Consider the following 27,101-nt stretch of genomic DNA (forward strand, 5'->3'; position numbering starts at 1 on the left):
CAAGCTTTCTTTATTCAAACACATACCGTCGGCTGATGCGCTTGCTTCCTGCCTTGATTCGGCTAGATAGCATTCATCTTTTAGTAGTCCCCTAGCACAAGTTGGTTTGTTTGAAAGTTAATTCGTGGTTTATGCAGTGCAGCTTTTATGCTGTATGTGCATACCCTGCAGTTACAATCATTCGTCCTTAAGTCAATTTGCACCCATTAATGCACCTTTCCGTTAAATATTTTCTAAGGCTGTAAGTGCATTTCCTGCTAAGAGTTTATATTTTATGAATATAAAGATAGGTCCTTCGCCCCCAAACCCCTTTTCAAGTTTATTTACACAATACCGCAGGAGAGTATTGTTTATAGGGATGCTATTTAGTATCTCCCCCAACTCGTTTCATGGTTCCAGAACAGAGTACTTTGTTTTTGTCTAAATTGTGGTCTAAAGGTCTTTGTCTAAATTGTGACAAGGGCCCTGGGGGCTTCTAACTCCCTTCGCTAGCTGTCCCTAGCTCAGCTATATTTTGTAAAGTAAGTAACACACTGTAAATCTTATATGCGCAAGATTGGGGGAGATACTAAATATCAGCCGTTTATAGTACTGGTTGGAAACTAGAATATAAGGATTCACTGCTTTAATTCTGACTAGTAAGTTGTTTGCAGTATTTTACAGTTGTAAGAAACTAATTTTGCGAAGTAATACAATACAGACGAACACGAATATAATGAAAAGGAAAGAAATCATGGAAATAAGAAATATTTGTCATAACTCAAGTTAGGAACGATCGATGGGAATGAAACAATTCTATGTAAGATATACCATGATAACATATGAATAACAATAAAACATTATAAACGAAGCCGCCATCTGCGGAAAATTAACTGTAAATTCATATATTACTCTTCCTTCGCTACAGACATTTTCGTACAGTTTTACTATATGGATCCATAGTATCAGTAGTAGTAGGAACGGGTTAGGAGACCGCAGGGGTTCTGTTCGCGACATAAAATGTACAATTAAAGACTTCCCCAAATTTGCCCGTGCATTTTACAATTTGTGTATAAGGATAGTACAACTGCACCGACATTTCACCTGTAAATCGGTCAATGTTCCGTTAAAGGGGTCCAGTGTCTTTGACACCACTATTTTCTATTGATTTTCGTTTGATTACATAATATAATGTTATATTAGGTTCTATTAGGTTAGGTTTGCTTAAGGGCGTCCAGCGTAGTTTTGGACCCCCTTAACGGAACATGGACCCAAATGAAATTTATGTAGACACTTGTTACCATGGATAAAGTGTATTTAGGCATACTAATAACACCACATGTTACTTACCTAGTCTGATCAGTAAAAACATACAGTGACCGAGGAGCTCCTTTGGCACCACTTCCAAGAACTTGCAACGTTACATTTCCTGGGGGATATTTCTGACCTTTCTGCTTCATTTTCTGGCGTTGCTTTTGAAGAACTTTTGTATATGATGTATCTTTCGGCATGTTTAATATTAACTGACGAAGTTTTTGATCAGCTTTAGTGCTGAACTTCAGCGAATGTATGAAACAGCTAACTTCACATCTACTTATTACAAAAGTAAAATTCATTTGTATATGATTAGCGGTTTAATTTGATTCTAGTGATGTTTAAAATAAGGTACACTACAGATACATTTCTGCAGTTTTACCAAAGAAATCTAATTAAAGTGAATTTCCTAATTACTGCCAGTAACACATGGTGACTCACGGTTACTGATGCTCTTTTGTTTCCTTCGGAAAGATTGTTTCGTTTTTGTTGCTTATCTTGCATCAGATAATTTATCTTTTTGAGTTCTGCATTTAGCACAGGTATTTAAATAAAATCAAATGATTTTGAAGCTCCTAAAGTTAATTTTGATCCCAAAACAATTTCCATGCTACAAAGAAATTAGGAACATAAATAATATCACTTTGAAAACTTTTATCTACTTTCAAAAATTTTGAAATGATATTCAGTAAGTATCTGGCAAAATTGTAAGGTGCTATCAGTATTGCCAAACATAGTTAGCTTTCAGTAGATCTTACGAATTTTCAATTTTTCTGGTGAACAAGAGAAACTTTCTGTAATAGTTAGCGTCAACAATCAACTTGTGATTTATAGTACGATAGGATATCGATGATACGATTTTTGCTACGAGAAATGCTACGATATATGCTTCCGTCTAAAACAAGACTAACAGTCATACGAACTACAGTGAAACATACAGGCCCGTAGCCAGCCCCAAAATGTAGGGGGAGCGGCTGAAGTTAGGGGGGCCCGATCCAACCATATGATAGTTCATCACCATATTATAGTTCTTTTGCAAGCCTACTCTAAAAAATTTAGGGGGTCAGCAAAATTTTAGGGGGCTCCCCCCTAGACCCCCTGGATACGGGCCTGGTGGGCGGTAGAAGTTAGTGGGGCCCGACCCAATCATATTATACTTCATCACCATATCGTAGTTCATTTGCAAGCCTACCGTGAAACTTTTAGGGGGCCAGCCAAAGTTTAGCGGGGCCCGGCCCCCTAACCCCCGTGGATACGGGCCTAGAAACATATCAATGTTGTTGGCCACCATCCGTTTCATTGAACACAGATCACATAGCCATTGAAAACTAGCTAACTTAGGCAGGTGGCCAACTTACAGAAAATAAGTGTGATAGGTGTATTTCTAGCATAGGATTTCTAGCATTACTTGATTGTAAAATTTTAATAAGCAATGGCACGACAGCTACTTTTAAATAATGTACTGTACACATTTTACTATTTTTGTCACATATGCACATTGTAACTTTGTAGTTCTTGTATAGTATCGTCTACTTCTTGTTAATGAGCTATAAGTGTTTCCTCTGGAGCAAGAGATGTTTTGAGAAAATCTTAAGGCAATTCATATATCAAAACCTCCGCTACTTTTCGACAAGCTGTCACGTGCCAATAGTTGACAGTTGAGATGGTTAGCTTTAACCTTGAGAATTTTCAGGAATTACTTAAAGTACCCCACTGATGAAAGGAGCCGATATAGCTAATGATTTTGTATTAATAGACAGTAGTAAACAAATACATAGGCCTACAACCATTTCCTGAATTCCTGTATGTGCGTTTTCTTATTCACATCTTCCTTCACCACCCCTTTATCAGGGTAGTGTTCTGGTCATTGACCTCTAAGAACAAATCGTGGGAATGCATGGTTCTTTGTCTCCAGTCACAAATACAGAACATCTGCCTCTCACATGGAAAAACGAAAGAGTTAAGAAAAGTAACAAAACGTTATTTTCCGTGCTCAAGATACGCAGGTAAATTATCGTCATAAAGTAAACATTGCTTCAATGCGGCCAAGTTTCAAGATAGACATTTGGCCAACTTACAGAGTAGTAAGTAACAAATGTCTTAGTGGAAAATGAGGTTCAAGATGAACCAGGCCAAGATGAGCAGGTGGCCAAGTTGACAGATGTTACTGTATTTGCATTTTCTGCGTTGAATTGCTGTACGCAGAACTTCCGGATGACTGTTACGAAATATCCCCAAGTGATGGATTCAAAACGATAATAAATCTGATATTTACGCTAGCAAAAGATTTAGTGCATGAAGTCTGAAACTACTTTTATGTCAATGGAAAACGGGAAGAAATACTGAAAGTATTTCAAGTTTTCGTGAATGTTACACCACATAAAACTCTACACTTGTTATGCCAGGTGGTTGTTTACTCATGAGCACTGATTTTGGGGTGCCGACCCTGTAAAGTTTGTTTGAATCTTTAGGTTTTATTTTCTGACCAGGATGACAATGTAACACATACATGAACGCCCCTCCCTCGAAAGTTATTTAAAATTGACGTTGCTGGTTGTCTTCATGTCGTAGTGTCACGTGAAAGCCCTTCTACTTTCCTTGCCCAACGGAAGTTTAGAAAAAAAATCTTTGGCTCCAGAAACGAACCCTCAGAGACTATACCACAAATTCTGTGATTCTTAATACCTATATTCACTAATTTAAATAAACATATATAGGTTGAAGACCCCCTATTTTTATAAAATGAAATGAAATCTTTTAAATTCCCACAATTGTGTCCTTTAGACTAAGGGAGACGAAAATATGGGAGGAAATGGGAGTACCCGAGAAAACCCACAGGCACAATGTTACCGACCACATATTTACTTGGCCGGGGATTGAACAAGAGAGCTCATACACTAGAGGTAAGCACTCTACCACTGAGCTTCCGGTTCCCCTCATAAGAAAGCCACGGTGAACTCAGTTTCTACTGAAAAAATGCAATCCTCAGAACAGGGGCGTCATTTCAGACTCCGCTTGGGAGGGGCAAGAGCACCACCGACATAAGACTTTTATGTTTTGTACTAATATAATAGTATACAATTGATTAAAGTATAGGTGTCCCTCAAACTCTTGGGGGGTAATTGCCCCCTCCTTCCCCCCTAAATGACGCCCCTGCCTCAGAAATATTTCATTGTAGGAGCTGTGTTTTGTAGATCAGTTGGAGTGTATTAATTAACAGTCTACGATCGGGGTCTCGGGGTACAGAATATCACTTACGCTTATCAGGACTCCTCCAAGCTAGGAACGAATCAGGAATCCCACACTCCAAGTACAGTGGAGTCTCGTTAATTCGAACTCGGATAATTCGAAATATTGGACAATTCGAACAGAAGTCTATTCCCCTTGAAAACTGTATTGAAAACAATAGTAAAAAATCGTGGATAAATCGAATTTTTGAACCTATGTTTTGGATAATTCGAAGTAAACAGAGTTAAATTTGTTTTTAAATATTGGACAGATGTAAAGAGAGAAATACAGTTTTAACGTGTTTTCAGTTATCCAGATGCAGCCATAGAGAAGAGTAAAACAAAAAATAAATAGAAAATCTATGTAATGATAAAGATGAAGATGATTGGAGAAGAAGTAAAGATAGAGAACGTGTGCCAATCTCATCTTGTTTCAGAATTGGTTGAAAATTTAAGATGAATTATTGATAAAGTCAACCAAATGTTATTAATATCGTATTCCACGCAATACATGAAGTTCAAGATTTATTGACCGTACAAAAACAATCATATTTGAGCAAATGAGGTTTACGACTTCTTAAAAGTGAAAATATTCAAATTGTTACTGATGTTTAATTGTTTGGGCTATTCAATGTATGTTGTAGTGTTGTACGTTAATATATTTTCCATTGTACACGTAGTTTTAATTATGTGGAGTCAATGTCGTTTGTTAGTTTGCGGTATTCTATCACGCAAATAATAAGCTGCTTTAAAGGTAAAGTCTATACAGTGGCGTAGCAGCTGCCCCCGCAACCCCCGCAATGCGGGGGGCCCCGAGGTATAGGGGGCCCCGAAGTCTTGCTATGAATAAAGATTTAAAGAAGTAGAACTTCAATCTTACTTCTATCGGCTTTACAACTAGGGCCCCTTCTCTATACTTTGCGGGGGGCCCCGCAAAAGTGTGCTACGCCACTGAGTCTATACCATATAAATATGTTTTTGATGCACAGTACTTTGGTTTGTTTGTTGTTATTGTTGTTGTTGTTGTCTATGGATTTGAAAATGAATGTTGTTGGATAATTCGAATTTTGGATAATTCGAAGTTTTTTCGTGTCCCCTTGGACTTCGAATTAAAGAGTCCACTGTATGTGAAATTTGGGAGCAGCAGGGGCGGATCCAGAGGGGGGCGATCGGGGCGATCGCCCCCCCCCACAAGAGGAAACTTTCTTATTTTATATATAAATAAACCCATCCATAACAAGTTTGGAGCTCTTAAAAGTAGCAGTATTACCGCCGACCGCCCCCCCCAGAAGTCCGTCCTGGATCCGCCCCTGGGGAGCAGGATGATAAAACGAGAATTAAGAATAAATAATGGAAATGAATGATCAAAGCTGCATTACACACTTATTTGTATACTCTAGTTTATATAGCATTGTTCATATAAAGGAAGCTGGTACTAGATATAGTAAGGGGTAATACTATAACAACAAAATTAAAGAAAAATGATAAACTACTTATATGTTTTGTACCTCGATTTTTTTTTTTAAATGAAATAAAATCTTTCAGTTTAACATTTCACAATTATTCTTGTTAGGCTAAGGGAGATGATGATTAAGGCAAGTAAAGGATGACGGAAGATTTGGTGGAATGAGAAGTGAGAGAAAACGGGAATACCCGAGAATACCCACGGACAAGAAGCAAGCAGTGACGTACGCAGGGAATGAGTCCCGGAGGTCTGGACCCTCTGAAATCCCAACTTTTCAGTAAATTTAGTCTAATTTTAGAACAAATTTTAATATAATTTATTCTCAAATTGAATTTTGACTCCCGCCGAAATAAATGTCTGTGTATGTGCATGATAGATGTCAAGCATCTTGCTTGATAGCATTTAGAAACATGGAATTTATATATTCCATGAATTTTTGAATGGATCTTTACAGTAAATCTGCATATTTTATTTAATTAAATAGCTCAGAAGTTACATTAAATATATCTATAGAATGGTTATTCGATGTTTCTCTCATTTCTAAGATATCTACTGAAATTTTCGAGCCTCGCAAATGATAGTTTGCATCTATTGGTTGGCAACATTGGCTAATGCATAAGCAGCCGAAAACAAAATTATATTATTGGCACTGTTTATTATAATTCTACGTAAATACGTATATTTCGATAATCAAGGCTATAGGTTTGATATTAAGACAGTGAACATTTGTTCGACTTTCCTTAAACAACACTAAGTTGATGTGTGTTTTTGCTGCTGGCGAGTATCTCTTATACCTATCTCTCTTTCTCAACGTAGACAACACTAAAGCATGAAAGCCTTCATGCTGCAAGGTTCGAAGGGACGGACACAAAGTTTGTGTACATGTAGCATAACAGGAAGTGTCGTCATGGTATGAGGAAGGAAAGAGGAGTGGTGTGAATAGGTAAGTAATCTTTGTGAGTTCACACAATACGCAAAGGAAGTTTGTACGTGTACGAAGGTTGCCACGTGCAGTTGGTCAGTCAGTAGTCGGTCTAATTATCCTTTTGAAGATGGAAGGATCGTTGAAAGAAAATGTTGTCCGGTTGTTACAAAATCTCGATCAACTGTTACATGAGGACAGTGTTTGGATTAAGCCGTTTGCATGGTTTGAAACAAAGACAGGTTTTAAAAGGCTTAACGTATTTTGCGGTGTTGTGTCATTTTTAGCAGTGTTTATGTTGCTTGGATATGGAGCACGGCTGATTTGTAGTGTGATAGGTTTTGTCTATCCAGCATACGCTTCTATTCAGGCAGTGGAAAGTCAAAATAGAGACGATGTTAAGAAGTGGCTAACGTATTGGATAGTGTTTGCCCTATTGGAACTGTTTGATGTGTTTTTGAGATGGTTTCCATTCTACTGGCATGCGAAGTGTGGGTTCCTTCTGTGGTGTTTTCTTCCTCTTTCAATGAATGGATCCATTGTTTTCTATGAATATGTTATCCGTCCACTGTTCTTGAAGCACCAAGCCGATTTGGACAATGTACTTAATAAAGCTCAGCAGAAATTACATGATATAGCCCAGCATGCGACTGAAACTGCGGTGGATGTTGCTCTCAAAAAGCGGCAATAAATTGAACAAGAATTTGGACATATACTGGAAAGCGAAACATCGAATGTGATAATTGGCTGTGTATATTTAGATATTTTTAAAATTTAAATGTTATCAGTATTATAAGCTGGGTTATTAAAATGCTCGTATCATTTTCTTTATTTTAGTTTTTCTTTGCTTATGTTAATGTCTCACTAGTAAGCTACGAAACTAAGGAAGACATAATGAACGAAGTGATGAAATGTAGAAAGAAGACGTGAAGAACTGTGAGAAAACTCACGCGCATGGTGTTTCTCGTCTTCAAAACCCACTTGGTGGAAATTGGGATCGAATCAGGGCCCAGCCACCAGAATACTTTTTATTTAATCTCTTGCTTTACGTTACAAATAATGTAGTTCAATTAGCAAGAGTTTTTAAAATTCAATATTGAATATTTCATGTGCATGTATTTACACACTAATATTGCGCATGTCTGTTAAGGAATGAAATTTTCAATAGCTTTTTAGTGTTTCTACGCTTTAGGTATGCAGAGTAAAATTGAACAGACTTCATTGAAATATATATTTGTATGGGACAAATTTCTGTAGGCGACCGATATAAATTTTGCGTGATACATCTGTATTTACAAGTGCAGAATAACTAGTGTAAAATCGTTACAAGTGTTGGCTATTGGTTAGCTATGAAGCACCAGGTTTTTAACAGACTTCTTTGCGATATATTATTCACATTCGGTTAGGTTAGGCTAATAAATTTTAATTCAAACAGTATTGTCGAGCGAGCGAAGGCAGGTTAAACCGCGCAGGGCACGTTGTTGACCGTCTTCATTAGTGTTGGCCCCCCATTACTAAACATTTACCCAAGTATTGTATAATGGTTAAAATAAGTTTTTTAATATCCCCTGCAATTCATTTGGTAGTGATTACTTTTCGTGATTTTTGTAACTGATGCTTTAGGTCAGATAATGTTAGGTTAATTTGCTTTACGTATGGTAACTTGAACTTTCTTACAATGTTAAGTACATTGCTTACCAACATCTTCCGGTCTTTAAGGGGTAATAGGCTTGGATGAATTTGGGGAGTTACTGAATGCCATCCAAAATAAGTGCATATGAAGGACTGTATTTGATGATATTGTCTGACTCTATAGTACTTCCGCACAGTATGCAAAGGCTGTAGTTTTGAGTTGGGTTGATTTTGAGTTTAACGTCTCGTGCAGCAGCGAGGCTATATGAGACATGGACCTACTGATTAACGTGGAATCCGAACCACATGAGCTGCCGGGAATCAAACCCAGGTCTCCCGCGCCAGGGGCGCGTACGCTAACCGCTTAGGCACGATGGAGCTTTGGCTGTATTTTTATTTTACAAATGAGTGTTACTGGTGAACAAACTGTTACAAGTTATATAGGAACTCGTATTGTTACAAAAAGCCACGTGTTTTCACCGGTACGTGACGTTTGGGCACTGGACGTTTGGGCGCGAAGCCATTTGGGCGCCAGACGTTTGGGCGCGAGTTAAATTAAAGTGTCATTATGTTAGGCGCTGAGTACTAAGTTCGAATCAAGATATCACAAGGTGTCTACTGTAGTGGAAGTCCTTGAATTATACTGGATTTTGTTTTACATATTAGAAATACTGGAATTTCAAAATTCTAAAAACTTAATTAACAATTAAATTTTGTAAATTTAAGTTTCAGCCAAAGTTAAGTGTGTTTTTTATTTGATAACTTTTCAAGCCAAAAGTAAGTAGACCAGACTAGATATGATTGACTGCATTACATACATAGTGAGCCTATTCCATTAAAAAATTTAAACAGAAGTGGTTATGCAATAAGTGTGAATGTCAAACACATTTCTAGTGGCTAAATGACCAATATATGTACACTTAACAATATTTTTCACTTTGAAATCGTTCTTTTTTCCCTTTCTCCACTTTCTTTAATGCAGATTAAATGGTTACAATGGGACGAAAAAAAGGTGTGTTAAGTTTTGATTTTTATATTGGAATGTTAATATAAAAAAGTGATACCAGAAATACGGCATACTGCAGTTCCTAAACTCAATGTCTTAGACACCCTGTATTAACATCTTTCCCTCAACTCGATTAGGATTTAGGATTTTTAGATTTCTGGGTTCTCGGCATTTAAGGCCATTTAACCCGTCACGTTTGAGGGAGCACACTATCCGGGGAAAGGGAAGGAAGGAAGCGGCCTGGACCTGTAAATTAGATACCACTCCGGCATTATTAACAGTCGTCTGATTCCTTCATTTTCTAGCTTTCTTATATAATACAAAAATTAGATCATTAGATCAGAAGTACAAGAATAGTGAACAAGCGAAAAATCAGTCCATGACGAGGTTAGGCAACAAATACCACAAACGAATTAAACTATTTAATTTAGAAAATATACAGATAAATGAGGTGAGATAAAAACAGAAGTATAGGAAAAGTATATATCTTGATTCGCGCTTAGTTTTCAGTGCCTAGCTTACTTTATATGTCGTAAATTGTGATTTTTACTATGTACCTTGCGCCCAAACGTCTGGCGCCTAAACGGCTTTGCGCCCAAACGTCCGGCGCCCAAACGGCAGCGCCGAAACGTCCGCGCCCAAATGGTGGCGCCCAAACGTCCTGTCCCGTGTTTTCACTATCCTTTTGCATATACCCAACATCGCCGACGCGCCTGCTCCCAAAGGATGCGCTGCTTTGTATATTGCATTCGTGCTTGTGGCCACTTGGTACAAGTTAGTATTTTTTACACTGTACCTTTTATGGCGTATGTCTAGACGCTGTACTTATACGCAAATCATGAAAGAATTGTGATTTTTCAACATCCACTTTTGGTGGTCTTAAATTTCATCTGTGCTATGTGGGGTATTTTCACGTCGCCCAGCGCAGGTCTGTTGTAGGACAATAAGAAGAAAGTTAGTGAAAGAATGGTAATTTTTAGACAGTTCTTTCCGTTGGTGAACCTAAGCTTAACCTACAACTCTAAACTTCGTAGTTGGCTGTTAGTCTAATGAACGAAACTTGCATGTGATAACGATGAATTTGTGCATTTTCCAAACTGACAGGTTTTTGAAACACTTGGCTTTGATCTGATTATTTTTTGTGCATTTGTTCGGCATATCGTTGCTTTTATTATTATATATTGTTTCCAATTTTAAACGTGTTATTTAAATGCTCAATGAACCATCCAGTGGAAACTTCCTCAGATAGGGTTCCATAGTATATTTACAGGGTGGACTATTTATCTTGTTACGAACTTGTAACTTTCAAACTAATAGATACAAAAGGCTGGAATTTCGTACCATGCAAATATCGATAGGGGACAGACATACTCTATGATACCACTAGATTAACAATGTTGGCTGTTCAACATTGTAATGTATTTTTTCAAATTGCATTACGTCAGGTTGTTACATATTTGAAATGTATACATAAAACAAAAACTTAAAATGTTAAACTTATTACGCAGTATTGCAAACTAAGGACGCTACAGTACCGCAAACACCGGAAAACTACCAAGTTTTAGAGGATTCTGATTCTAGAACAGTAATTATGCAAGTGACACGGACGGGGTAACGCACATCTGAAGTACCTAAGTGTCTACTAGTACTATGGTCATCATATGACGTAATACAAACACGTAGAGAAAATAGTACAAGGAATTAAAGATTTCTCTTTTCGAGTTATTTCATTTCGAGAAAGTATTCAGAGAAATATCACATTGAATTACTTTGGTGGTTTCAAATACATATGAAAATCATGATGCCATTAGAGCAATTTCATGTCTCAATTTCGAAGGTACGAAAAGAATGGTAAAATTTGGTATATTGCTTAAAATGCCGTATTTGTGGAAACTTTATAAAACACTGTCATTTACTTACAACAATACGTACGTACATTATAGTAATACTTTTTGGTGGGTGTAAGGATATAGTATACATGAAGCTGCATCAGTTTCCGAAGGAGCAGGACGCTCATACTTTTAAGGATTATTCATTGAGTATGTACGAATTTACAAAGGGGGGTGACAAAGCGACTTTTATTTACTTATCGACTGATACGAAAATAAAAAAGAACGTACAAAATTTCTCAAAAGTGAATCCCCACGTTAAGCGGGTTTGCATATCCAGGCTCTTAACTATGAAAACATTTTCGATCACTCCAACCCCAATCATTTCACAGATTCAACCTGTTGTATATGAGTTATTAGGCCGTAAAATTGAATATAATTTATACGAAAAAGACTTTTATGCATTGCAAGACCTGTAACTGCCAAATATTCACCACAAACTTATAGTCGTATCCACATAAACAAAAAGAAGTGTGGAGCAGGAACTACTTTACCCAAAAGTCAAAAGAGACTCACTGAAGACATACGAACTGGTCGAGCGATTTGGGTCACTCTATCAATTAGAAGTTTATGTGTTCAAACCCTGAAGGGAGCATTCGGTTTTTTTTTTTTTTAAGTGTGTTCCTATTTTCATCAGAGGACTGAGAACATTTCTTTAAATAAATCTTTGGCAACTACTTTTCTCTCAAATTCCATTAGAAGGGAACATTATGTGAATTGCAAATCTAAAATCCACAGCTAAGAACAAAATATTATGTTCAATATTTCATTATTATCCTTTGATTTGTAATAAAAAACTAATTATAAGCATTGAGGATTTCAGAAGATTCTCCTCCGGTAATGGTCAATATATGAATGAGAGAAAACTGATAAAACATTATTAGTCCACTTTGAGCATGATCGAAGATAACTTATGGCCACGAAGGGGGAAATTTATGTCGACAGTGTCTCAAATTCTCCCACAGGTCATGCCCTGAAATCATCAGTTTGAAAGGTTTCCTTAACAAATAGAATATTACATTTATTTCTCCTTCTACGTTTTGAAATGGAAAAATCATAATTTTAAAATGAATTATAATACGATAAGCATAAAGATTTATAGAACTAATGAAGTAAATATTCTTGTGTAAGTTATCGATTTCTAATCAGATTAAAACTCGAATATTCGTTTGCATCGCACTTTAAAGTAAATCCTCTCTCTATATAATTCTTACTGGAAAGTATGTTTAACTCCAATTACTTAATCAATATTTTTAATAATATATTTTTATTGTAATACTTTTACTATTCAATGTTGTATACACTACATTTCCCAAAGTAAAACCTCGCAAATGTATAGTGGACTAGTGAGTATTATCAAATAAATTATCATTTTGTTTACGTAAATACTGCATCGCCTCATTTGAAACTTAGTACTTTAAATAATAATAATAATAATAATAAAATCATAACCATACCTTTATCAGAATTTCAGGCTTTGTCAATAAATGAATTCAACGTGGTCTCTATTCGAAGTTCTATTTAATCGAATCCGATAGAAATACAAAGAGAAACTTCGAAAACAGGTAAAAGAAAAATGTTACCTTGGTGGGACTGGAACTAACCTTTAAGAGTTCCTTTCAATTTACAAACAAATACCTTAGGCACTGTTTCTTTTCTAAGTTAACTGATTCACCAAACGTATCTGAGTAACTTGTCTCTATTTTCTACTCGGTTATATACGTTTTACAATAATTTCCGTTAATCTTGAACGACAGGAACACGAATACAAAAACATCTAAGAGATTTAAAATTCCAAACTCCCCCACCGGGAATCGAACCCGGGACCCCATACACCTTAGACACACGTGCTAGCCACTAGACCAGCGGGGAAAGCAAGTGAAATGCATTTTGTAGTATCTGAAGTTTACACCTATTTCATCCTGCTGTAATAATGTTTACCGTATTCGTTACTTTGAGGAATGATATATGTTATTCATATAGGTTTTATTACATATTCGTTCATAAATATTATATAAATTATCAGAATTATTCATGATCTTCCATGGAAATTCACTGGTGCATGCACAGTAGACAGGCAGTGTAATTGAAAGGTGAGTTCAACAGATATTATATATTTCGCCGACATTATTTAATAGCTGTGTAGAAGAGATAGCAAAAATGAGTTTTCATAATGAAGATGGAATTTCGGTAGGAGATAGAATGATGAGGTGTATACGGTTTGGAGTTGATATGATTGTTGTTGCAGAATCTAAAAAGATAATTAATAACATGTAGAAAACTTGAGAAAGGCTTCTGAAGAATATGGGATGAAAATAAATGTTAGAAAGACAAAATCCATGGTGATTGAAACGAAGTGATCGGTGTCAAATATAGAAATAGGAGCGGAAAAAAAAGTTGACTAGTTTTTGATGTCGGAGTAGTAGTATTAGTGATATGACATGCGAACGTGAAATAAAAGCAAGGATAGAAATGGCGGCAGAAGCCTTTAGGATGAAGAAAATACTATTTTGTGGGGCCTTAGAGTTGAAAAAATAACTCATAAAATGCTTCGTGTACTGTATTTTACTGTATTTATAGGACAGAAACATGGACATTACGCAGAAATGATGAGAAACAATTGGAGGCTTTCGAAATGTGTGCGTGGAGAAGAATGGAGAGAAATAGCTGGGTCGAGAGGAAAACGAATGAGAGGGTTGGAAATGGAAGGAGAAAAATATTAAGAAGAGGAAGAGAAACTGGTTGGAATATTGGTTAAGAAGGAACTGTATCATGAGGGATGTGCTGGAGGGTATGGCGGCAGGAAAGAGAGGGAGGGGACGAATTAGACTATATAGAAACATAATTAGGCTATTGGCGATATCAAAACAGAAAAATCGTATGTGAAGATGGAGAGGTTAACAGAAGATTGTGGAGTATGGCAGCTTCTCAGCTGCGGTAAGTGACCCGCTGGTAATGGCGGAATACTTCTGATATAATGATGCTGATGATGCACAGTAGAAACAGAAATATCCACTTTACTGTCATTGCTAATACGAATCACAATGCAAATTTCTACAAGTTGTCAAAATGCCTAGCTCTAAAGGCTGTAGAGAACTATCTGTTAGTCTGCGAGGAGAAATTATAGTCGAGTAAAAGTGGAACAAACTCTCATTCAGATCGCTTGGGTTTTGGGCTGTGACGAGAAAGCAGTGAAGAAATTGATTTAGCGCTATGACCAATAATAATAATAATTTATTTCACAATTCATTTCTGCCAGTAGCTTTCGCCCCCTTACTCCCACTTCATGCTTACTCAGGAGGAAGCTGCGCGTCCCCAGGTTGGGAACAACTACTTTCCATTAAGGAATTCTGATAGCCTGTTAGAAATTTGCATTCTAATATTAGTAAACTGCATTCTACTGCGCATGCACCAGTGAATTTCCATGGAAGATCATGAATAATTCTGATAATTTATATAATATTTATAAACGAATATGTAATAGAACCTATATGAATAACATATATCATTCCTCAAAGTAACGAATACGGTAAACATTATTACAGCAGGATGAAATAGGTGTAAACTTCAGATACTACAAAATGCATTTCACTTGCTTTCCCCGCTGGTCTAGTGGCTAGCACGTGTGTCTAAGGTGTATGGGATCCCGGTTTCGATTCCCGGTAGGAGAGTTTGGAGTTTGGAATTTTAATTCTCTTAGATGTTTTTGTATTCGTGTTCCTGTCGTTCAAGATTAACGGAAATGATTGTAAAACGTATATAACCGAGTAGAAAATAGAGACAAGTTACTCAGATACGTTCGGTGAATCAGTTAACTTATAGAAAAGAAACAAAGTGCCTAAGGTATTTGTCTGTAAATTGAAAGGAACTCTTCCAGTCCCACCAAGGTAACATTTTTCATTTCCTTTTTTCGAAGTTTCTCTTTGTATTTCTATCGGATTCGATTAAATAGAACTTCGAATAGAGACCACGTTGAATTCATTTATTGACTAAGCCTGAAATTCTGATAAAGGTATGGTTATGATTTTATTATTATTATTATTATTTAAAGTACTAAGTTTCAAATGAGGCGATGCAGTATTTACGTAAACAAAATGATAGTTTATTTGATAATATTCACTAGTCCACTATACATTTGCGAGGTTTTGCTTTGGGAAGTGTAGTGTATACAACATTGAATAGTAAAAGTATTACAATAAAAATATATTATTAAAAATATTGATTAAGTAATTGGAGTTAAACATACTTTCCAGTAAGAATTATATATAGAGAGGATTTACTTTAAAGTGCGATGCAAACGAATATTCGAGTTTTAATCTGATTAGAAATCGATAACTTACACAAGAATATTTACTTCATTAGTTCTATAAATCTTTATGCTTATCGTATTATAATTCATTTTAAAATTATGATTTTTCCATTTCAAAACGTAGAAGGAGAAATAAATGTAATATTCTATTTGTTAAGGAAACCTTTCAAACTGATGATTTCAGGGCATGACCTGTGGGAGAATTTGAGACACTGTCGACATAAATTTCCCCCTTCGTGGCCATAAGTTATCTTCGATCATGCTCAAAGTGGACTAATAATGTTTTATCAGTTTTCTCTCATTCATATATTGACCATTACCGGAGGAGAATCTTCTGAAATCCTCAATGCTTATAATTAGTTTTTTATTACAAATCAAAGGATAATAATGAAATATTGAACATAATATTTTGTTCTTAGCTGTGGATTTTAGATTTGCAATTCACATAATGTTCCCTTCTAATGGAATTTGAGAGAAAAGTAGTTGCCAAAGATTTATTTAAAGAAATGTTCTCAGTCCTCTGATGAAAATAGGAACACACTTAAAAAAAAAAAAACCGAATGCTCCCTTCAGGGTTTGAACACACAAACTTCTAATTGATAGAGTGACCCAAACCGCTCGACCAGTTCGTATGTCTACAGTGAGTCTCTTTTGACTTTTGGGTAAAGTAGTTCCTGCTCCACACTTCTTTTTGTTTATGTGGATACGACTATAAGTTTGTGGTGAATATTTGGCAGTTACAGGTCTTGCAATGCATAAAAGTCTTTTTCGTATAAATTATGTTCAATTTTACGTCCTAATAACTCATATACAACAGGTTGAATCTGTGAAATGATTGGGGTTGGAGTGATCGTAAATGTTTTCATAGTTAAGAGCCTGGATATGCAAACCCGCTTAACGTGGGGATTTACTTTTGAGAAATTTGGTACCTGTACTTTATATCTGCATGTGTAGTGCCCTTGTACTTTATCTATGACTGTGTGTGTGTATGGGGGGGGGGAGATTTAACGCATATCGCATGTCTTGTGCACATGGATATTTCTTACTATTGCACTACGTAGAAAATTTATGGTATTTCTTTAGAAGTGGTAATAGAACACAGAAGAAACGCAGATGAGGGGGTCCTTGTGTATACTATTACCTTTTCCGTAATTATAACTGGTCCACCAGTTTAACAGTGTTGCCATTACATATTTCAAATTTATAAGTTAAATGAAATCTTATGATAGCACATTTCGTATTCAGTGTTGGAAACTAAGGATGCTACAGTAAAATGAACATACAAACTTCGTGTGCCTCTGCAACAGTAGTGACACAACTGATACAGTTGGAGAAAGTTGCATCCAAAGCACTTTTGTGTCGAATACTGTGGTTATGATACGGTAAATTTCGAGTGAATGAGGACACTTATAAGAGGATTTAAAAGTTATTTAAAACAAAGACTTTAAAGAAGTGCTTATGTAAATATCACTCCAATAACTTAGATGGTTTTTAGTATTCGCAACAATCTCAATACTGTTTACGACAATTTAATATTTTGAATAATTAAGAACTTGATAGACGTGTGTAAGGTTTGCAACATTGCTTAAAATTAATTGGAAGATCTTATTGTCATTACAACTGAGTCAATCCATTCTAAGTGATCAGGCATGTGCCGCTCGACCATCTCCAAAAAATCTAATTCTTTCATGAATGTTTATACTATATCAGGGTACTTCAAAACCACAATTAATTATTAAAAAAAAAATCACGTAGCGACGCAGCTTCTGCCGCCATTTTGCGTTTTCTCGGTTTCAGGCGTTTACGTTGTTTTGAATATCTCAGCATGTATTTGTCCTATTAAATTGAAACTTGCTGGAAGTCTCCAACTTGTGCAGAGCTAATACTTTGTCCTCTTAACATTTTTGCCTAAAACAAGTTGAAAGGGGTGAAATCAGGGCCTACAGTAGCAATATTTTTTTGATATTGAAGACATGTTTGGGAAGACTGAGCAACTGACGTAGAGGTCTGAATTTTTGTGTGCATATTGTTCGGGGTCATAAGTTTATACTCAAAAATTTGCAGATCTGTAGTTGCTCCCAAAGGTCTGAAAAAGTATCGTACAATTGGGGAATTATGCAAATTTGGCAAATTTCACTGTCAGGCGATATTGGACAACGAAATATGCCAAATTTGCATAATTCCCCAATTGTACGATACTTTTTCAGACCTTTGGGAGCAACTACAGATCTGCAAATTTTTGAGTATAAACTTATGACCCCGGACTATATGCACACAAAAATTCAGACTTCTACGTCAGTTGCTTAGTGTTCCTCAACATGTCTTCAATGTCAAAAAATATTGCTATTGTAGGCTCTAATTGCACCCCTTTCAACTTGTTTTAGGCAAAAATGTTAAGAGAACAAAGTTTTAGGTCTGCACAAGTTGGAGACTTCCAGCAAGTTTCAATTTAATAGGACAAATACATGCTGAGATATTCAAAACAACGTAAACGCCTGAAATCGAGAAAATGCAAAATGTCGGCAGAAGCTGCGTCGCTACGAGATTTCATAAAACAATTAATTGTGGTTTTGAAGTACCCTGGTACAGTATAAGCATTCATGAAAAAAATATTTTTTTTTGAAAAGGTCTAGTTGCAATTTTTCTTTTTTCTCGATCACTTGGCATGGATTGACTCCACTACCAAATATTATCGCTATACGTAGGTGCAAAGGAAAGGAACGAATGTTTTAAACATTCCGTACAGGTACATGGTTTTAAGCAGTGTTGCAAACTACAAATATTTATCATCTCCGAAACTGTTTGAGATATCAAATTGGTGTAAATTGCATTGTGATTGTTTAGTCTGTTGGAAACCATCTGACTCCTTAAATACGATGTTTATCTATCGGTGAGGGCTCTAGGTAGAAAACATGTAATAAGATTTTTCAGAGCAGGCATCGTGAATGATGTTTTCCTGGATTTTCCTCATTCACCCCAGGCAAATGCCGGGGTGGTACCTAACTTACAGGTCCCAGGCCGCTTTCTTCCTATCCCCGGATAGTGTGCTCGTCGAGGGACGTCATCCCTCATACGTGACGGCAAAATGGCCATAGATGCCGAAAGCCCGGCAATATAACATAACTAAATTCCATCCTAAAAGCATGAAGTGGGCCATGGTCTTGATTATGGTCCAAATGTGGTTTAATATAAATTACGATTGCTTTAATTCTAAGCAATCGTAATTTAAGCTAAGATGGAAGATTTATTTTCAGGGGCTTAAATTGTTTGATTTTGGTTTTATACTTGATACGCTGTGCAATTGATGCACAAAAAAATATTTTAAAAATCTCAATTTTAAGATTTATCTATTTAGATTAGATTTAAAACAAATTTATTTTGCTTAAAGGATAAATAAAATGTAGTATTTGCGACCATTTTTTAACAGTAGTCGAATCTCACTCTGGAATTAACAATCTTAATCCGCACCATGTGATGATAGGATCTTATCAATGCAAGTTTAAACAAGATATCTTAAGCTTTCTGATTTTTTTTTTTTTTTTTTTTTGGTAGACCCTAATTTTTGAATTTTTTTACAATGTACTTGAGTCATTTTATATTGTAAAGGAGACCGAAGAGAAAAAGTTTGAATCCATTTAACATTCAGTACTTACCACAATTTTCAGTTCAGAATTTTACATCTCGTGGTAAGATATATCATACATAGACTTCTTACCATAAATGAAACGTATGTATACGTTGTATATCACGGACTAATCAGTTTCAAGTAAAGTTTTGAACGTACCCCCAGCTGATAGTTCGAATACCTACCTCAAGCTGGGATTTGATCATATTACTTTGATTACAATGTATATCCTAAGGAAAGAAAGGGATTTAAAATTTATTTAAAAAATAGTATCTCGGGAGCCTCTCAAGTTAGGAAGATGAAACTCTGTATATGAGGTCATCATTAAATATAGTTTGACATACGTATCATCGCTTTCGAAAATTTCACGTCTGTGAGAAGGAGAGGAAAATTTTTTCCCCTCGCATTCAAATCGTTGTATGTCATGAAAAGGGTGAACCGATTGAAATAAATTTTTGAACTCGGGATATACTCGGGCCAGGATCCACTACTTTATTTTTTACTGATTTTAACTCCCTGCAGAGTGCATGCTCGGGAAGCCTCAAAGAAAATGTACGATATTATGCCAAAATTGTACACATTTTAACGAAAATTATCGTTGAACATATTTTTGAAATTGAGAAGATGGAGGGGTGAATTCGCACTTTCATTCTTGACAGATTTTAATCTTAAGTTGGGAGATATTGATAATGTTATAAAGAAGATATACACTAAGTTTATCATGATAAAAAAAAAAAAAGTGTACGTAGTAGACATTTAAAATTATCTTCCACGTACACTCATGTCCAAAATGATTGTCGCATATCTATAGCTGTCTTCTTGTAAGAATATAATTTGATAACGATTTTTGCAGGATACTTTTAATACTGATACTATGTGTATAATCGGGAAATGTATATTTGTGGTAAATTTCATAGGTAAAGAATTGTAAATACGAAAACTAGAATGAGTAAAACAAAATGTTGCTAAATGGACGAGAAAGTTTTTTTTTTTTCCTTGTTATATTATTCTTATTTTCTGCCCTTTTGATATGAAATTTACCACATACATGTCTCTGCCGATTATACACATACTAACATAATAAGAAGTACCGGACGAATTAGTTATCAAATTATATTCCTACAACATATTTATAGACGTGCGACAATAATTTTGGGCATGAATGTACATGAGTAAAGTGCAACATGTGGTTGATTTTACCCCTTATACAGAGTGGCCAGAAAGTCCCTTTACACATGCACTTATTTAAACCCTACATTAATAACACAGGCCGACGATTTTAAACTTTTGAAAAGTCACAGAAACAAAACTCACTGATTCTGACTAATTTTAGGTCCCTGAATATAATATTCATTTTACTACATAAGCTCGCATTTTTGTGTAACGCATAGTTGCCAGATTTACCATAATGGGGAAAATGAGCTATCATGAAGTGTACCGGCCAATGAGCTGTTTGCGTGCCGAAAGGGAATCAACTTCATTTCGACAGTTGGTCAAGAACGACATTCAGTTTTAAAATTTTTAAGAATTAATTTATTGAATCAAACCAGTTAAAAAACCTATATATTCTGTGTGTGTGTATTAGCACTAAAAAACTATATATATTCTGTTAGTGTAGGCCTATTAGCATTTACATACACAGAGTAATTTATAAATAATGTTTAGAGCTGCAAATAACACTATCTGCTTTACTTTTTTCTTTTATGAAATGTTGGGTCCTCGCTCTTCACCGACCAGCAATAGTCCCCATCATTGCAAGGCCCCAACGTCCTTGATATCGAGTTTCCATCGTTCTTATATCCTGCTGAAACCATTCTCCCATTTCGTCGCTTACATCTGCAAGATTTTCTGGAAAGAAGTTGATGTGGGGCTGCAGAAAGTGGATTTTCAAAGACATGCGACATTCCAGAGCTTTATATGCGACCAGAAGTTGCTGCACCAGAGCCTCGTAATTTTGAGCTTTAGTTTTGCCCAAAAAACCTTTTATAACTCGAACAAAAGCACGCCAGGCATTTAACTCTTTGTTGTTTAAACTCTATTCAAACAATTCGTCATGGATAAGTTTGCGAATATCAGGTCCTGTGAAAACTCCTTTTAATTTACCATCACTTAGTTTTGGAAAACACTAAGATAATTAAATCCTTTACTTTCTTTGTCCGTAGCTTTTACGAAATTCTTCATGAGGCCCAACTTAATATGAAGAGGTGGAAGCAGCACCTTGGCTGAAATGTTTTCCTGTGGCTCTTGAGTCCCAAAGACATAAAAAACAACAGTACATTGTATATCCACTTTGCAGATCAAGTAATATTGCAATAACTTTCAAATCTCCGCAAATTTGCCAACCATATTTGTAGTTAATACGATTTAAAATGAGTGCGAGATTCTCGTAAGTCTCTTTCATCGAAACAGTGTGTGCCACAGGAATAGACGGCAGCTTATTTCCATTATGAAGTAAACCTGCTTTCTGACTGTACTTAGACGAATCTATGAAAATACGTCAATCGGATGGATAATGTTGAATTTCTAATTCATTCATCAGACCATTGATGTCCGTGCATACGCAAAGGGAACCTTCCATTCTGTAGTATTCTGAAAAGGGCTCGTTCCTTTTCCTGTAGTGAGTGTAAGTAGTTCCAGGAGCCAGTAAATTCTACTCTTTGAGTCTAGCACCCAAAAGTTGAACTTTCTCTTTCGAAAGTTGTAACTCTCTCTCTAAACAATTCAACTCATGTTGTAGAATGAAATAGGCTCCTCTTTTACGTGGAAGGAACTGTCTCTGCAGATATTGAGTTGGTGTCCTCATCGCTTCCTGTAGCGCTGTAATATCGATAGTTTCCCAATCTTTCGGAGGAGTAGGTACAGGTAAATCTTCTCCATGGGGCACTGGTCTGATCGCGGATTGCAAGTTTGGGTATTCGATGGCACGTTGTTTCTTCTTGTTACTTCCTGCTGTGTTCGTCATACAGAAATAGCAATCATCATAATGATTCCGGGGTTCTTGCCATATCATCGGAACAGCAAAAGGCATCCTTCGTTTGGTTCCTTTAAGCCAGGCAGTCAGAGTCGCATAACACATCAAACAACACACATGAGTGGCCCAGCTTTATCTTGATCACCGATCTTGCAGTCAAAATAAAAATGTTTTCCTAACGTCATCATTTATCGATATAATCTGCGACTTAACCATAAATACGCCACAGATATAACAAAATCTGTGCGGTGAGTTTTTACATCCTCTACGGGAAGAACTTGACATTTTGCACACGAAAGCGAAACTTAGAGCAACAGCACAACCACTTATTCCATAAAATCACTTAAAAGATACTGAAAACACAGGCAAGCAGTTCTAAAAATACGGTGACATAAAACTGAAGTTACTGACGTAAAAATTCTCCCGACAAAATACTTATACACTTGAGAGATTACTTACTGCAATGCGTAAGAGCAAGACTGAGACACGCAATAACGGCGCAGTCGGCGCTTTTTTCGCCCGCGTCATCGTGCCGCTCATTGTTGCCACACAGATCCTATTTTTTAAGCCGGTTTCAGTGGTCTAAAAACAAACAAATGAGGGGGAAGTGTCAAGCATTTCAATTATCCCCGTTCTCCCGGTATTCATTATATATATATATATATATATATATATATATATATATATATATATATATATATATATATATATATATATTGCAAGGATCCCCACATCACAACAGACGCACGTGTCAACTCAACACGTGCTATTATTTATAAACAACATAGCAGACAGCAAACCAACGCGGAAGGACACCGAGGAACGCCGAAAGCAGACGGACCTCACGAAAGGACCCGAGGAGGACAAATAAAAGGAGGAACACCGAGGGACCCAGCATCAGTCGTCCAACTGATCAAATCACCTACACCGCCCTGAGGTCACACTGGACTAGGGGACACCCATCCTTCCCGAGGTCGCACTGGACTAGGGATCCTTTCAACAACAAAGCCTTGCGAAGCTGCCTTGAGCTGAGGGGGCTATCCTTCCAAACTCACCGAACCGGCAGGTGCCTTGGAGACTGCTTTGAGAGAAGGGGCACCGTGCAAAACACCTATACTCCTCTACTTGGACATTAACGAGGAAACAGCATTATTCTCTTTGTAATCAAAGACAACATTATAGTGGGACCGACACCCAGTACATGGAGCAACTCGTTTACAGAATTTGGCGCAGAAGTACGATTTCGTATATAAGTACTCACCCGCATATAATCATGCTTCAATAGGGTTAGTAGAGCAAACTAATAAAATCATACAGAATTGTCTAAAGTTTTTCGTGCAAGAACACCATACGGATTGGGAAAGATGGTTACCGCACGTTATTTTTGGCATCAATACGTACGTACAAGGAGGGACCAAATATTCTGCAAGTTTCTTGTTGTTTGGTTATGAACCCAGGACCCCGCCAGAATGTACGCTAGAATCAAGACAACATATACAAATTGACAGAGATAAACTAGCGGCCATCAGGAAGAAAGTACGAGACAACCTGGAACAGGCATATAATAAACAAAAGAAGTTTTACGATAAGCGCCATAGACAGACAACTTATAATCCAGGGGACCTTGTTTTAGTATATTATCCCACAAGGAAAATAGGCTTACCCGAACATTTCACAGTTCACTACGACGGCCCGGCACGCGTCCTGGAGAAGATTAATTCAAATTTGTATAGAGTAGAATTACCATCTAAATTTAAGGACAGAATTCAAGAAATTGCGGTGGACCGTTTAAAACCATTTTACCAAGACCAAACTGAGGGAACACAAGATTAAAAAGAAAAAGGCACAAATCCAATATATATAACAAATTTTGAATACTTACCTAATAAATGCTAAAGTGAATTACCCTCTTCCCGTTCACAAATTTTTTCTTTACCCACACCGTAATCTCACTTCTTCTCTTCCCACGGGTGGCCCGCTTGTACTCCTTTAGAAAATTTACTATTAATTTGTCTAATTTTTGCTCCTTCAACTTTTTAAGATAGCGTAGCCCACTTAAAAATTTTTTTCGATGGATTTTTTTACTTTATTTTTTCTTAAAACCTTAATTACTTTCTTCGTTAAACGACTATTCACTAGCACCATTGTCCCGATACTAAATCAATATAATAACACAGTGCTTTTTTTTCTTTCATAGGATGAACCGAATAGCCAGATCAGCGATTTACCTTTGCATACTGCCCAGTTCAACAACCTGTGGCAATGAACTGATATTTAGCCAGCTGGGACTTACAGTAGCTCGATATAAACCAATCATCAATTACGACGACACCGAATTTGTACCTTATCGTCTACATTTAGATTTTTCCGCTGTACGACTTAAAAATGAATCATGTTCCGGATATGAAAATTTAATAATTTTACTGCATAAGAAAGAGGCACGATTTATTTCTAAAATCAATAATATAATCCCATGCGATTTTAGGCAAGGATGCTCTCACAGGCCTAAACGGATGATTTTTCAGTCTTCTAATGGGGCTTACAAATTTGGCATTCAGTGGCTTCTCGCTGTATGAAGTACACAAGTTAAAAAACTCTATAAACCTTCTTAAGGACCAAACACATTATCTTAATAACCAGATACAGCAAATTAAAGAAAGTAACTTCCAACTAACCCACATTGTTTCTAACCTCACGGTAGCCATTGAGAAACTAGTCTCTCAGACACACCACGAGATTCTACAATTAATGTGCACCACGGCAACAAATGAACGATTTCTAATAACTCTCTTAAACTTTCAACTCATAGAACAGCACTTCGACTTAATAATACAAAGTATATTGGATAATAAAATTAACGACGCTCTAATTAAGCCAACACTTGCTAAAAGTATTATACAGGATAACACAAACCTAAGAGGCACTCTGATGGAACAAGACTTAGGACTTTTCTACCAATGCTCCAAAGCATATCTTGTGTCATTTGATTCCAATAAAGCAAATTTAGATATTATATTACAAATCCCTATTGTAAGGGACAATAATTACTATTTTCTTTATAAAGTATTTAATAATGGATTTTTGACAGATTCTTCATATCTCCGCATACAAACACCTGAATTCGCCATATGGACACCATCAGGAATCTTCGAATTTGACGTATCACTTTGTCAAACACATCGTATGTTGGAAATTTGTAAATTCCAAACACAAGCTAGTCCCAAAAAACAGATTGCTTATATGATCTTATCTTCCGAAATATAACAACAACATGTCATGCTAAACCTACATTATCTAAAGCAGAAGAATATTATTTATATACAACAACGGGACTTCTACTCACAACACGAAAAATAGTAAGAATAGCTCATCAAAGAAATCATATAGTTGTTACAGATGAGATGGATCATTCTTTAACTTATTTTTTCCCATATGAAGAACATGAGTACATTAAAACAGAGACCCTCAATTTACCCACTAGACATACGGCAAACGTTACCATAGAATATCGCACACTTCCGACTAACTATAACTTTAATTTCACCTTCAATCTTCAAAACATACAACAAACTGTAACATCCCTTCAAGCTCTAATACAAAATGAACGTAGCCATCTACCAAGTCATTTTTCCGAGTTACATTTGCACCATGCTTTTCCATGGACTATTCTTATTATCTCTTGTATCTTATTTTTTCTTCTCCTCGCCATAGGAGTAGCTTTACATTTTCTGTATAAACGTTTAAGAACACAACAGCACTAATAACCAGGGTGGATTGATTTAAATCAGTCTGATTTAAATCACGATTTAAATCAAGATTTAAATCACTTGATTTTTTAAATAAAAATCGTTGATTTAAATCAAATTTCGAAATAAAATAATTTAAAGTGAAAATAAGTAAAATCCCGTTTCTGTTCTGTTATTTCGGTTACGGAAGTTAATAATCATAATACAATGAGACTCAAATGTACAGTATGTACAGCATAGTATTAAAACAAGTGTCATGCACAGGATGATTAGGGAAATCCCGTTTTGAACGGGTAATGGAGCAATCCTGCTTTCTTCTCTTCGTATCAATGGGTCTGGGTTTTTAAATCGTTAACTATTCCAACGGGGAAATCACCATCCTCATTTAAGACGTAAATTCTTTCGTGTGCACGTCTGCTTGTTTGTTCCCAGATGATAGGGCGTATTTAGAGGGGTCCTATCCCCCTCTCCGATTTTTTTAAAGATTTATAACTTTAGGCGAAATTTATGTATTTCGTGCCTCAAGCTAGTTTCATTTTTTTTTAAATATGCCCCTACCAAATATCAGTAACTTTTGTGAAAAAGTGTCATTTTGATAAATGTTGCTGTACTTTTTCCTTAATGTTTAACCTTTTAAATTACATTACCTATTTTTATTCTATTAAAAGTCGAATCTTCATTATTCGATTACAAATGTACCAATAAACCTTTTTACTTCGTTTTTTCAAGACTGGAGGCATTGTAGAACATGTTACATATGCTTTCGCGCCTTTCTGCGTCGAGACATAGTGTGTGATGACATCATAAATTTAAAAAGATATTTTTTTGTTATCCCTATTATTCTTATTTTTTGGTGAGCTTACACTTTGCATTCAAAAGACTGAAATTTTGCACATTCGTTCAGTGCACCCGTTAGTATTTTTCAGATGTTTTCAGATCTCTGCGTATAAACAGGGGGGGGGGTGTCCAGAGAGGAAAATGTAAAAAAAGAAGATATTTTTAACAAAATAGCTTTT

General features: G+C 36.1%; 1 protein-coding gene and 1 pseudogene across 1 annotated transcript in view; one reads left to right on the forward strand and one right to left on the reverse strand.

Moving 5' to 3' along the window:
* RNaseZ (ribonuclease Z) overlaps positions 1-1,919 on the reverse strand; it is a 51,183-nt gene extending 49,264 nt beyond the window's left edge. Inside the window, exon 1 of the mRNA XM_081731501.1 lies at positions 1,330-1,919. Within this exon, the coding sequence (XP_081587627.1) occupies positions 1,330-1,595 (266 nt within the window). The 5' untranslated portion in view covers positions 1,596-1,919. The remainder of the gene's footprint in view (positions 1-1,329) is intronic.
* A 5,118-nt stretch (positions 1,920-7,037) lies between these two features.
* LOC145665418 (receptor expression-enhancing protein 5 pseudogene) lies at positions 7,038-7,598 on the forward strand (annotated as a pseudogene).
* The last annotated feature ends 19,503 nt before the right edge of the window (positions 7,599-27,101 follow it).

This window comes from Thermobia domestica, chromosome 11, assembly GCF_964235325.1.
Source record: "Thermobia domestica chromosome 11, izTheDome1.hap1.1, whole genome shotgun sequence".
Lineage (NCBI taxonomy): Eukaryota > Metazoa > Arthropoda > Insecta > Zygentoma > Lepismatidae > Thermobia > Thermobia domestica.